Source organism: Phoca vitulina, unplaced genomic scaffold (genome assembly GCF_004348235.1).
Source record: "Phoca vitulina isolate PV1807 unplaced genomic scaffold, GSC_HSeal_1.0 scaffold21, whole genome shotgun sequence".
NCBI lineage: Eukaryota > Metazoa > Chordata > Mammalia > Carnivora > Phocidae > Phoca > Phoca vitulina.
The window spans coordinates 19,749,644-19,764,649 of NW_022589724.1; the positions used below are offsets into that span (position 1 = coordinate 19,749,644).

A 15,006-nucleotide genomic window follows, 5' to 3' on the forward strand; every position below is an offset into this window, starting at 1 on the left:
AAAAGCACAGAGGGGCGAGAGGGCCTGGCACACCATAGAGCAGCAGACACTCTCAGCACAAATACCTCAGTGAAGCAGGCTGGCCACTAGGGCGGAACAGGCCAGGGCCTCAGCTGGGCTCTGCCGTGGGCCTGTCATATGACCCAGAACAAGTTCCTTCCCTTCTTGCTGGTGGCTGATGCTCAAAGGACATAAAGGAAGCTCTGATGCTCTGATATAAAGCAGTGAAGACTACTATCATGTTTGCCAGCTTTATTTTTATATAAACGTTTCTGCAAAAGAGTTTTTAAAGAAAACAGCCTATGCCAAGTCAACAGATTGAAATACAAAAGAAAAAGAAGTATGGTACCTGAAGCAACAAGTCCTTTGGATCGATGCTTCCTGTTAGACTTCTGATCATTTGCTCTTGACTGTGCAATTTTTTATTACTTTCACTCAAAAGACTCTTGTAACGATTCTCCACGGATTTCTCTCTTTCATTCACTTCATCGCGTAGTTTCTCAACTTCATTTCTAAGGTCCTACCCGAAGAAAAAGAAAAAATAGAACTTACTTGACAAACACTTCAAGATGATCATCTCTCACCTGCTTACCGCTATACAAGAGCAAGCTAATAGACGTATTTAACAAATGTGCACTTCCTTCTCTTTTAAAGTCTGATGAAAACCAGCTTTAAGAATAAGCTGAAATTGGGGCACCTGGGTGGCTCAGTTGTTAAGCGTCTGCCTTCAGCTCAGGTCATGATCCTGGGGTCCTGGGATCGAGCCCCGCATCGGGCTCCCTGCTCTGCAGGGAGCCTGCTTCTCCCTCTCCCACTCCCCCTACTTGTGTTCCTGCTCTCACTATCTCTCTGTCAAATAAATAAATTAAAAATCTTTAAAAGAAAAAAAGAATAAGCTGAAATCTGGAAAAAGCTTTATGCACGGATATTTATCACAACATTATTTACAAGAGTGAAAAACCAGAAAGAAACTAAATATCCAACAGCAGGGAATTAATTATTTTTTAAAAATAAGGAATTAATTATAAAAATAGTATGGCATTTTTTTAAAATTTTTTTATTTATTTATTTGACAGAGAGAGACACAGTGAGAGAGGGAACACAAGCAGGCGGAGTGGGAGAGGGAGAAGCAGGCTCTCTGCTGAGCAGAGAGCCCGATGCGGGGCTCAATCCCAGGACCCTGGGATCGTGACTGAGCCGAAGGCAGACACTTAACGACTGAGCCACCCAGGTGTCCCAAGTATGGCATTTTTAAAAAGTGCACAATTATGAGATGCCTGGATAGATCAGTTGGTTAAGCATCTGACTAGAAACTTTCAGCTTCGGCTCAGGTTTCAGCTGAGATTATGATCTCAGGGTCCTGGGATTGAGCTCCATGTCAGGCTCTTCGCTCAGCTAAGAGTCTGCTTGTCCCTCTCCCTCTGCTCTTCCCCACCCCCACCCCCGCACACTTTCTCTCTCAAATAAATAAGTAAAATCTTTTTTAAAAAATGCATAATTATGAGGAAAAACAAACAAAGACACTATATAATATGATGCCAATTGTTTCCTAAATGTTTATACAAAAGATTGTTAAGGCTATGAGGAAACACATCAAAATAATAACAGTATACCTAAATAGAGGGATTGTGGGGACTTTCGATTGATTTTTATTGTTTTCTTTTTCTGAGTTTCTAAAATCTCTAAATAAGTCTATATTACTTTCACGATCAGAAAAAAAAAAAATGATCTTAAATAATGACATTTACAATTAACATGGAAAATGCTTGTGTCATAATGTTAAGGGGAAAAACACAAAACCAACAGTAAACAGTGTGATTATAGCTACCTCGGGATGTATACTATTTGTAAGACTGAAGTACTATTCATAATAGCAAAAGACTGGAAACCACCCAAATATTCACCAGTACAGGAATAAACTAAGGTACATTCTCACAATGGAGCACTCTGAAGTGGTCAAGAGAAAGGAATGAGGACTCCATAAACACTCTGCCCTAAAGTAATCTTCAGAATATACTGCTCAGGCAGGGGTCAGGAGGACCCCAGGAGGAAAAAAAAAGTATATATAACATACTGTCATGTACTTAACTATAAAATAAATTAAATGGTTGTCTATAGGGAAATAAAAAAAAGAGAGCAAGGCAGAAGGAGGGAGAAAAATTCACTTTACAGATGTAACACTGAAGCCGATTAAATGTTTAGATAACCATTTGAAAAATAAAATAAAAATCTCCTAAAACTAGAAGCAGAGTGAACAAACAAAAACTAAATCTAACTGTATATCAGGTTGATTGGTTAACCAAACAGAGAGAAATTATTTCAGTAACTTAAAAGCAGAGTAATTTAGGGCGCCTGGGTGGCTCAGTCAGTTAAGCGTCTGCCTTCGACTCAGGTCATGATCCCAGGGTCCTGGGATCGAGTCCCACATCGGGCTCCCTGCTCAGCGGGGAACCTGCTTCTCCCTCCCCCTTGGTGCTCCCTCTCCCTTGGTGCTCTCTCTCCCTCTGTGCTCTCTCTCAAGTAAATAAATAAAATCTTAGAAAAAAAAAAAAAGAGTAATTTGTATACCCCTAGTGGGATATTTCTCCAAGGACAAAAGGGACTACTGCAGAAAATCTTACACTGTTTTAGTAATCATGTTGGAAGAAATAATATTTGTATTGGTATTCTGAAATTGTGTGCATGTATGTGTGTGTGTGTGTATATATATATATAAAATAATTATTAATGTGATAAGAACCAAGACTACAAGCCTAAGAGAATACCAATACAAATATAAAATTAAGTTAAAACATGTCACTGTAGGGGCGCCTGGGTGGCTCAGATGGTTAAGCGTCTGCCTTCGGCTCTGGTCATGATCCCAGGGTCCTGGGATCGAGCCCCACATCGGGCTCCCTGCTCAGCGGGAAGCCTGCTTCTCCCTCTCCCACTCCCCCTGCTTGTGTTCCCTCTCTCGCTGTGTCTCTCTCTGTCAAATAAATAAATAAAAAATCTTTAAAAAAAAAAAAAAAACATGTCACTGTAAATATGAGTTGAAAATATGAATATGAACTTTTATTTTGTTATTTCCTTCCTCTCACCGAGAAAGCCTAAAATCAGCATCCTCCCCAGTATCCAGACCACAGTCTCTAAATACTATTTCGCACCAAAAAGAACCAGAATTCTCAAAACACAGCCCCTAGAACAACATTATCACCGTCACTTGGGAATGGCAAAACAATAGATAACCAGAACAGCGCTCAGTAAATATCGGATGGATGGATGGAGAGGTAGATGGGATTGCTCCCATTTTATGAATGAGGAAACAGGCTCAGGTAAAGTAGCTTACCCACAACCACAGTCACTAAGGGGCAGCACCTGCCTGATTCCAACTCTGATTGCAAGCCTCTCAGCTCCCTTCCACACTATGGCCAGGATTTGGATTTCTTTTGAAATGACCCCCGCCCACCTACAGTCATCTGACACTTGCTTTTAGAAACCTGCCTCTGAAAACTGGATAACAGGGACCACAAAATCTTGTGTGAAGCCATTTAGGTACATCTTTAAATTCACAATAAATCTGCCTGCCATCCTAAAAAGATCAGGCCTACTTTTTTGGGGGGAGGGGGGCAGAGAGAGAATCTCAGGCAGGCTCCACACCCAGCACAGAGCCCGACTTGGGGCTCAATCTCACGACCCTGAGATCATGATCTAAACCGAAATCAAGAGTCAGACACTTAACCGACCGGGCCACCCAGGCGCCCTGATCATGCCTACTTTTTAAGCTTAAAATATTTCTGCATTATGCTAAGTAAAAAGTGTGCACCATTCATGTGCACAGTAATTACTGGTCCACTTACATCATTTCCCCGATGCAGTTCTCTCCTTTGCACAAACACCGATCAGACCCATTATTTTAGTGTCCGGTTCAAGTTCTAGCGTATATGTGTACAAGAGTAATTTACTCCATTCTCCCATTTCATTTGCTTATATAATTTTAATTCAAATACGTAAATTAAGAACTTGCATGTTTTAAGTGATAAAGGTGTCTAATGTGCTACATTTCTCCCACGTGTCTCCCAAACTAACAGACGTGACCTGTTCCAAAATCCCACAGAGGACATGTAGCTGGGTCATTCCTCGAGATTAGGAGTTCTTAATCTGAGGTCCACTGAATGGGTCCCTGGGAGCCTATGCAAATTTGTGTGTATGTATATTTTTGGTGGTCGTGGGCCCTCAGCATAAGTCAGGGCCTCAAGGAAAGTCAGGACACCAAAGAGTACAAAGTACTTCTATTATACGCATTCCTAACAGAAACGACTATTTACCAAGCACAAGCTGAAACACGCACGTGTCAAGGCACTTTTACATAAAACATCTCTAACCCTAATGACTGCACACATGGTAAATATTAGGAGTCCTGTATTTCTAGAAAAGAAACCAAGGCTCACAGAGGCCAAGAGATGTTTACAAAGCTTTACGAGTTAAGTTCTAGTACTGAAATTCAAGCCCAAGTCAGTTAGACCCCAAATTCTGCACTCTCTCCCCTCAGCTGCACTATTGTTAAGACCAAAGAAATATAAAACCAGCCTGTGACATGGGCTGCCATCGGTCACTAATTCCAGGGCCCCGAGCTAAGGTTCCAGTTTCTCAAGGACTCAGGACTGATGCAATATCCAGCCTGAGACGGAGGCCCTCCTGCTAATGAATGGGGCAGGACCAAGGATCTGGGACCTCACGTGAAGGCAGTCAGAGAAGGCCTGAAGTAAAAGGACCACTGCAGGGAGGGGGATGGTGCCGAGGCAGCCTTGAGGAAGAGCTGCAGCCATGGCAACACAAAGTCAGCCGACGGGCTCCCGGGCTCGGCACCCGTGCGCTTGTAACAAATGTTTACGGGAGGCATGGAGACGGCATGTCTCGCCCGAGCAAAACAATCAGAACTGAAAATTGATAATCTTGGGTGGTTTCCCCAAACCTCTTGCAATATTCCTAGGCTGTGAAGACTGGCAGAACTAGCCTTGAATCTGGGCTCTACGGCTGACGAGCTAGTGACCACAGACAGATAACCTGAACCCTTACGAGTGCTTCCTTTCCAGTAAATGGGGTTAATAATACAGGCTCCTGGGGTCCTGGGAGTGTTAAATGAGAGAATGCGGGATGGGTGCCCGGCACAGAAGCAGGTGCACGGGAAACGACCCTCTGTCATCCCCGCACCCCCAAATACATACCCTCCAGGCCGACTGTGCTCCAGGCTTCTTCCTGTGGCTACAGCACCATCACATCACCGCCCACCCAGCCACGGGGCCCGCTCCTCCCCTGCCTCTCACACACACCTGGTCATCCCACAGGTAACTCAGGCCTGAAGGCGGAGCCAAGCCTCCGCACAGAGCACACGAGAGATGAAGGGTAAGTATCTGGTGCTTTCATGTGGACATGAGTGCCCAAATCCTGCCCTGCCAACTACCCCTACCCCCTATCCCACCCAGAGACTTCTCAAAGGAGCTGAATCAATCAGTTTGGTAAGAACCAATTACAGATTGGGAATCAAAGTTCAAGTCTGTGAAAACTGCATACCCAAAACAGGGCTTTCTGATAAAACTAAGGGTTGTTTTTGGTTTGGCTTTTTGAAGGAGGAGGGTGTATGCAGCTTAAGGGAGCCATCTGCCCAACAAGGGCCAGGCCTGGTTAGGTCTGCGGCAAGAAAGCCAGAGAATCTGGACCTTGGGTTCTTGTCTTAAGGCACAGTAACCCACGCAGTAGCAAGGCTGGCCCAGTGAACACCTGGACTCTGATCACCCAGTCACTCCTCCTCCCTTGAGGAGGTATTAAAAAAGAGGCCGGGAGGAATCTGAAGTACTGGGGAGAAAAGTGAACCCCCTGCACGCTCAGCCCTTCCCTCCCTCCATCCCACTGCCCCTGCCTTCTTCAGAAATTAGCTCGCAGCTGGTCAACAGCAACAGCCTCCTAACTGGTCTCCCTATGTCTGCGTTCACCCACCAAATGCCACACATACCCCCCCAACCATTACATCTCTACCTAGGACCCTGCAGGGACCCCACGCTAACTGCAGAATGAAGCCACCCCACTTAACAAACCTTCGTTCTAGGCTCCCCTCCCCTTGTGGGCTCCAGCCTACCTTTTAGCCTTACCTCACCCGACCACCCAGTCCTCTCCATCTGGGGGAAAAAAAAAAAAGTACAATTCCGCCCAATTCTGCCTGGAGACAGCATGCTTACCTTGTAAGCTGCCCCCCCCCCCCCACTACTCTGGCCCTCAGCAATCGCCCTCCCAAAACACCACCCACCACCTTTTTCTGCAAAGCTCTAAGCATTTAGGAGAGGGCCAGGCCCTTTACACCCATGCCCTCCCGCAGCACTCACAGCAACCCTGCGAAGCAGATGCTCTCGTTCCACCCATTCTACCAATCAGAAAACGGAAGTTCCGAATACTCAAGCAACTTAACCAAAGCAAAAGGTGCTGGAATCAGGACTTAAAATCACGTCTATTCAGGTTCTTTTCACTAAACCAGTGGTTTTTCAAACCAAGCTCAAGAAGCCCAAGGCTGGCTGGCTATCCGTTTCATCTAACTACATGTTCCTGGGCCTTCCTCCAAAACCTGACTCAGGTGGGTTTCTCAGGAAAGCCTGGTAATCTGTATTTGATTGTAATGCAAGGAGCCACCATCCTAAGGAACCTGCCAAGCCCCCGAGGGTGCATCTGTTTGACTTGCTTCTGAACAAGGGACAGATTGAAAACCCCTCCCTGCTTTCAAGCCAGCGCTGCCACAGCAGGATTTGCGTGTGGTGACATCAACCGAGTGGCCTCGCTTTCTACCTAGTGGGCAATTTTCCTTGAAGATTCGCAGGTGCACTCTGGGCCAACACTGAGCTGAGTGTTGCCTTTGCATATCAGGGCATCCTCAGGGGAGACTGACAGAAAAAAAAAAAAAAAAAGCGGATTATTTTAAAAATAAAATATCCCTATAATCTTAGAATCACATTAGAAATGAAAAGCCAGGCCCTCTTACTTCCTTCTGCAGTCAGCTGGTTTGTTTTATCTCAGGCCAGTTGGAGAACGAGAAGGTTCTCATCCATCAAATTTCCACCTTCTCAGGTTTCGCGGTGAGAAAGCTTGTCAAAGTGCTCAGTGGTTCCCTTTAAATACACAAAGGAAACTTCTCCAAAATCTTAATGAGGAATAGGAACCCAGTGATGTAAGAATTTCCAGAATCAGTATGAGATAGTGGTGTTCGGGCCAGGTTCTGTGGAGCCTGGCTGCCCCTGGGGGCTGCAGCAGAGGCGGGACATGGCGGGGAGGGGGCGCCAGGCCTCCCCCCTCATGTCTCCCCGAGCAGCTCTGCTTTCAGGTTTCCTCCCCAGGAGAGTCATATTTGAACAGAGAATCCCTCTGCTCAAACAAACAGACAGACAGAAACCACTGGAATGAGACTGCTCGCACAGAGCTCCAACAAGTTACTGGTGGGGCTCGCTGTGAGGACCGCAGAAGTTCCGAGCAGGGAGCTCAATGTGGCTTTCAGCAGAAAGGAGGCTCACACTGGGCAGGGCTCAAGGCCCGGCTGGGTCACTTAGCCGTCAGGCACACCTCTCTAAAACCCCACCCGAACGATGTGACGGAACATTCCTGCCCTCTCCTCCAGCCCACTCGCTGTGCCCCCTTGTGCCAGGCTCATTCATGCCCCCTAGGCCTCCGCACGGGCCCTCCCTCAACCAGGAATGCAGTTCTACCCCCACCCCCTTCCCCCCCAGCAAACAGCTACTCACCCTTCACGCCTCAGCTCCAATCCACCTCCTCTGTGAAGCCTTCCCTCCCACCCTGTCCCGTTCATAGCAAGTTCCAGGCTCTGTGCTCCCAAAGCATTTGGCCCATCCCCCTACCTGCACTTATCATGCTATATTTTAATTAGCTCTTTGTCTGTGTTCCTATTCTATTTCTCTGCCAGATTCCTTCAGAGACTGAGTCTGATTTGATTCAGTCCTGTACTCCCAGTGCCCAGGACAGAGACCGGCACAGAAATTATAAAGTAAGAACCAGAGTTAAGGGAAAGCCTTTCTGTTTGTGCTCCACAAAGACGACAGCGATTCCACGTGGAAACTGATGCGAACAGCCTTCTAAAGCAGCTTCTACAGCAGGCCCGTGCACGAGCCACTGAGGCACTACTGTCTGCCACTAGAAACGGGCTCTGCCTCCCTTCCTAGAGGGATCAGGCAGCGGGAAGAACAGACAAGCACTTTCTTCAGAGGAGAAGTGAGCGTTGATCAAGGAAGAAATTTACAGCCTTGTTGACTTGGCTGGTAACTGGGCAGGCCACATTTATTAGTCAACAGTGTCCATGAGATTCTAGCGAGCAGTGGTTTGTCATTCAAAGTCCCGAGCCAGCACCTGCCACACAATTAAAAGCAGGAGAAGAGGAAAGAAGAGGAGTCCGATCCACTGAGCATCCACCTCTATGTGCCAGGAACCAGAGGAGGCACTTTCTCAGGCATTAAATTTTATTATTCACTCATTTCTCCTAAAGTAGGTATAATCAACCCCAGTGTAGGGGAGAAAACCTTAGTTTAGAGGGGTTAAGCCACTGACCTAGAGGCTTAGAGTTGAGTGCCAGCTAAAGCCGAGATTCAAACCCAAGTCTGGCACTGTTGCCCACTGCTCCAAAGACACCAGCTCAAACTGCCCAGTTTCTCCTTCCCAGGGCATCACCATCATCAAAACAGCAACTACTCATTGATCAGTTAACATGTGCCAGGTATTATGTTCATAATTGCTATCCCCATCTCAGATAATCCCTACAACTAAGCTCTGTTTTTCTAACAAGAAACAGGACCAGAGTTTGCACAGGCAAAGCTACTGGCTCATAGTCCAACAGCTAGCCAGGGACAGAGCCAGGACTCAAAACCAGTTTGACCCGAGTCTCCGCTCTCAGCCTCTCTTAAGAGTGACTGGAAATTACAAAGACAGAACTTCCGCCAGCAAAGATCATTTAAACTGCATGTTGTTCTACAAGGACTCCAACTCAGACTCTTTATACCTGATTAAAACAAAAACAAGGCACGGGGAGCCCTGACCCTTGGTAAGAATCACACCATCTCAGGTGTGTGGTCCTAGGCCTACCCAACCAGCCTACAGACACTGTCTCCAAATGCCATGTTTTGACTACGGATCACAAGAGATGCTCTGAACGCTGTCATATTCTCGTCTGGAGCTATCCATCAACAAACACATGTGAAACCAGAGGGGTTCAGGATGAACTACCCTGAAATTAAACCTGCTCCTGTCAAAGCACATGGGATTAGCCAGCTGGGTGACGGGTACAACTTTAATTAGACTTTTGGGCTTGAGCCAGCAAATGCATCCCCACACAGCTAAGTGCCCAGGTACCGAAGCACATACTTGTCAGAGTAGCGGATGACAGGTCTCGTAACAGATGAGAGCATTATGAGACAGTCTGGGGAATACAGCTAAACCAATGTCTCATATACGCTGCTTATAAAGGAGAAAAAGACTAGCGCTTGCTCCTATGCCCCACCCACCCTGAGGAGCATACAGAACGCCTGAACCAGAAGGAGCAAATCTAAAATAAAGGTTTACCTCTCTCTACCACTTTCCACCAAACACACACACACACACACACACACACACACACACAGCACGCATGCACATGCACACACACACGTACATACTAAAAGGAGAGCCTTAAGTCTCTCGAGCCAAACAACGTATCAAAGTCCAGTGTGAGGGCAAGGATGTGACAGTCCGAGCAGCATTCCTGTTATAAACCACACAAACCAGGACACCTGCAACATCACAGCTAAGACACCGACTTGGGAATACCAGGTCTGCCGTTGGTTTCTGGTTGTAGAAAGACCTCCCAAGTAAAAACCAAAGCTTGTTTTCAGCAGGGCCTACCAACAGTGCCTGCACCACTTCAAGCACTCCATGAGCGTCCCTCAGATAAACAAACCAACGACTGATACCGCGTGCTGAGTCAGCTGGTACTAGGCCGCTGCGATCGCAGGCAATGCGGACGAACAGGACCACTGGACCCTCACGGCCAACCCTCGCTGGGCCCGGGCTCCATCTGACACAGTGGACGCACACGACCCAGCCACAAGACGCCCGCTCACACAGGCGCCATCTCCCTCCGGAAAGCTTAGGAGCAAGCACAATGACCAGGCAAGAAGGCTCTCCGGCATGAGCAAAGGATGGTTTGATCACACCCAAAAGATAACCGGTTGGCTGACCATCAGAAAGAATCCAGGGACTGCTAAAACAACAACAACAACCAGCATGCTTGACGGCGGCCCCCCGCAAAGGCTCGGGGTCAGGGCTCATCTATACACAGGGCTGCAACATTTCTGAGGTGGTAGTTCTTGTCCAAGAAACAAGAGTAATGGGAAACAGCCAGACACTGTCCCAGGGACTGGAAACCGTACTCCTTACAAGCTCACGGACTTGGGTGACACGGATGGGGCCGCCACTCTGCTCTCATTGCGGGTGGTACCGTCAAAGGCTCTGTCCTGCTTCTAGAACCCTCCAGCAGCCCACCAGAGGCAATACTGCCCTTGGGCTGGAGTGCCGGCCAGAGCTGTCCTTTTACCTTAACCTGTTCATCTTCAGACACTGGAGACCGTGTAACTGAATTTCCCTTTTTACTTTCGCTGCCAGGAGCCACCAGCTGAACTTAAGTCCCCATCTTTCGTACTGGGTAGGGTACCACAGTGTGCATTTCTCCTTACTCACTCTGCTTCCATTTCACTAGCCACCCTTTTTGTTCCTTGACCTGAATGCTTTCACCTTTATTTTTAATCTCATTTTTATGACTTCCCATAAACCTCTGAAAATGTTTTTGAAACATCAAAAGGAATAAATTACAATTTTTATTTATTTTTTCCTGTATTTTATTTATTTTTTATTATTATGTTCAATTAGCTAGCATATATTCTTAAAACTCCAAATAATACTTCAGAATACTTCAAATCGGGCATTCTTGTTTTGTTTCCCCAAAAACACCATATGCTCTCATACCTCTGTGCCTTTGCCCTCCACACAAAACCCTCCCCTCCTTTGCCTATCGATTAACCTTTATTCAACTCAAGCTTCAGAACCAGTTCACAAGTTCCTTTTCCCAAGAGCCTTCTCTGATCCTGCAAGCCACTTCCTGGCTCTGTGTTTCCGTGGTACTCTGTTCACACCGCTGTTATGGAACTGTCCCCAACCCCAGCAGAGGGCCTGCATGGTGTTCAGTGTTGCTGAATGCGTGCATGGATTCCTTTCCTTTGCTAGGGCAGAAACAGAGGCACTAGGGGCGCCTGGGTGGTTCAAGTGGTTAAGCGCCCAACTCCTGACTTTGGCTCATGTCATCATCTCAGGGTCCTGAGATCAAGCCCCATGCTGGGCTCCGTGCTCAGTGGGGAGCCTGCTTAAGATTCTTTCTCTCCTTCTCCCTCTGCCCCTCCACCCCCAAAAAAGAAAGAAAGAGAAGCCACTCAAAACTCTACCCACTTGTTTGTTGTTTCAGTCCACAAGCAGCAGCTGGTGAGTGAATCTAGTTCATTAAAGGGCCTGTTACAGAACAGGCAGACAAGACATGCAGGGCCAGCAGGTCACGCTCCACCTCTGCATTTATCCCGGCACCATAAGGCAAAACAGCACCCATGATGTTCCCCAGATGCTGAACAAGCCAGCGCCCCAATGTCCGGGGTGAAACATTCATAGGAGACGGACACAGCCAAATTCTTAGACCGTAACCAGAACGTAAGTAGGGATACCACTGTGATGCAGTGCAGACACAAAAGGAAAGAAACCATGGCCAAATCATCTTACCAGAAACACAGATATAACTTGATGTACAAAAGTTAGTCATGAGGAGATGCTAGAAAGCTCTGGGTCATGGTCATGTTCACCTGAGGTAAGCATTTAGAGTATATCGTGGTAGCTCTGGTCTGGGTAACTGCTCATCCCTCCCAAACATGTGCTTCTAGAGGAGGCTGTCAGTGATGGGACTCATAACGCGTGCACCCCTGAGCACACACACACTCCTGACAAAGAAGGAGTGGCCCACGTCGGGCCACGTCTGGCCATCCTGACAGGGACACAGCAAGGGCAATGGAGTGTGAGAGTCCTTCTTTCTCTTACGTAACAAACCGGGAACGTGACCCCAGCGGGAGCAACGATGGTCCAACCGCCTGGAACTGGAGTAAGGAGTATGCGAGAGAAAGAAGCCGGCTCCCGGAGACCGAGCTACAGTCCCAGCGGCGCTCCAGTCTCTCTGTCCCCCCGGAACTGTAGTCACACAAGGCAAGAAATTTCTCTTCTTGCCTAAGTTAGCTCAAGCTGGGTTTCTGTCACTGGCAAAATAAACAAAAAACAAAAACCCTCCTGCCCACAGTATACTGGACCCCAAGCCCTTCCTCACTGTCACATTCCCCTTGCTTTCTTCGCCAAACAGCCCTTGCCTCCTTACAAAGATGTGTACACATTACAGAGGAATATAATCAGCTGTCAACAGCAGCCCAACATTATTCCAGAAGCACCATGGTTTACACAAATAAGTGAATTATGGAACCACCAAACAATGTCTGACACCACAGGGACAGGTAAATAAATTACTGCATCTCCACTTGATGTAATATTCTGCAGCCATTTCAAATGTTTACCAAGAATAAGTTATAATATTAAAAAATTACATTATAGGGGCACCTGGGTGGCTCAGTTGGTTAAGCGACTGCCTTCGGCTCAGGCCACGATCCCGGAGTCCTGGGATCGAGTCCCGCATCGGGCTCCCGGCTCGGCGGGGCGCCTGCTTCTCCCTCTGACCCTATCCCCTCTCATGCTGTTTCTCTCTCTCTCTCTCTCTCTCAAATAAATAAATAAATAAAATCTTTAAAAAAAATTACATTATATATATGTGTGTGTGTGTGTGTATATATATATATATATATATATATATATATGTACATGTGTGTCCCCAATCCAAATTCTACTGAATGAACCTTTTTCCAATGACAGTGGGGGGTGGAGGGGGATGAGCTATTTTAAATTAAGAGGAAGTTATCCAGCAGTAAGGGAGTAAGAACTGACTATGAAAACTGCACCTCTATCAAAGGACCATCTGGCCAGTCTTTTATCTCCTCCATACAGCACACTACTCAAACCTTATTCTTCTCACTCAAGTGTCACCTCCTCCTAGAAGGTTTCCCAACTACTCCATTCCACAAGGATCTTTTGCACTGACTCTATAGATTTTAAGCTGCTTTGTCATGTATAACATCTCCATTGCCCTTAGAAAAGATAAAACTTTCAGAGGTCACATCTTATACTTCCATCAACATCTAAACCAGGCACACTTGGTGTTCAATAACATATGGGAAACAGATATTGTAATAACATGCAGTAAACTGCTACACTCCAAGATCGCTGGTGGCAGCATAAATTGGGCCAGCCCTCTGGGCAAATAATTTGGCAACATGATTAACTAGTATAAAATATTTGTGCCATCTGACCTAGTAAACTCACTCAAATCCTAGGAACTTCAAGGGAAACTGCCTTTATGCCCAAAGATGTTATCGTGGCATCATTTAAACAACCAAGGTGTCCGAGAGAGCAGCAAGTTAAGTAAAGCATGTGAAATGTATTCAGTGAAGAGCATGCACCATTCAACATGATCATTCTGGAGGCCACACAACATGGAAAGATGCCCACAATAAAGTAAGGGGTCAAAGAACACTGAAAACCAGAAAGAGTTACTGTGTTAGGGCGGTGGAACGGTAGGTGATGTTTTAGTTTTCTAAATTTCCATTACCATTCCCTTGATGTTCATTAATATTTTTGTTAAAATATACAAACGTGTATTTCAATTCTCGCGTCAGTGTTAGGGTTAGGATTTCAAACAGCGGATCCTGACAGCCCTGCCCACAGCAGCCGCTGGGGAACTAAACCGTAGTACCCGGAGGCTCCCTTTGAGACCTCTGCTCTAATGACTCTGTCCACCTGAGGTCCTCTGCCTGCCCAGGACTTGTTTAAATGTAAGAGAAATTTTTTTTTTTTTAAAGATTTATTTATTTATTTGAGAGAGAGAGAGAAAGAGAGAATGAGCAGGGGGAGGGGCAGACAGAGAGGGAGAGAGAAAACCCGCAAGCAGACTCCCTGCTGAGCACAGAGTCTGAAGCGGGGCTTGATCCCAGGACCCTGAGATCATGACCTGAGCCAAAATCAAGAGTTAGACGATTGGAGCACCTGGGTGGCTTAGTTGGTTAAGGAACCAACTCTTGATTTTGGCTCTCTCCCTCTCCCTCTCCCCCTTCCTGCACTCACTCTAAGTAAATAAACAAACAAACAAATAAATAAAATCTTGTAAAAATAAAAAATGGAAAAATAAAGAGTTGGATACTTAACTAACTGAGCCACCCCGGTGCCCCTATAATAGAAATTTTTAAAGATAAACTATTTTTTGCCTACCAAATCCAGAGGGAATTTTTTAAATGCTAACATCCAATGCTGAATAAATAGTCTTTAAAAAAGGACCACTCTCATAAAGAAAAACCTGGTATAATCATTCTGGGAAACAATTTGAGTGTATCTATATAATAATGTTCAAAACATTCATACTCTTTGACCCAATAATTATGCCTCTATCAGGAAATAATCAATGGGAAAATATTTAGATACAAGGACATTTGCTATCGCATTTGTTGTAAGGCAAAAAAAAAGTGTAACAACCTAAATATTCTACCACAAGGGACTAAATAAACTGTAGCACATCCAAGTGATGAAATACTACACTTGCACCAAAAAACAAACAAAAACATGTTTCTGAAGAACACTCATAACATGGCAACACACCAAAAAGAGAACACTGAATTAATAAAGCAAGATACAAAACCGCATTTCCAGCTTGATACCAATAATTGTGTGTGTGCGGGTGTGGGTGTGGGTGGGGGTGGGAGTGGGGGTGGGTGGGGGTGGCTGTGAGTGTGGGTGTGGGTGGGTGTGTGGGGGTGTGTGGGTGGG

General features: G+C 46.1%; 1 protein-coding gene across 5 annotated transcripts in view; it reads right to left on the reverse strand.

Annotated features, from left to right (window-relative positions):
• The window catches only part of CDK5RAP2 (CDK5 regulatory subunit associated protein 2), a 174,950-nt gene that overhangs the window by 94,832 nt on the left and 65,112 nt on the right, over nt 1-15,006 (reverse strand). For all 5 annotated transcript variants that reach the window (XM_032419158.1, XM_032419157.1, XM_032419155.1 and 2 more), the window contains one exon: nt 350-520. In XM_032419158.1, coding sequence (XP_032275049.1) covers nt 350-520 — 171 coding nt within the window. The remainder of the gene's footprint in view (nt 1-349; nt 521-15,006) is intronic.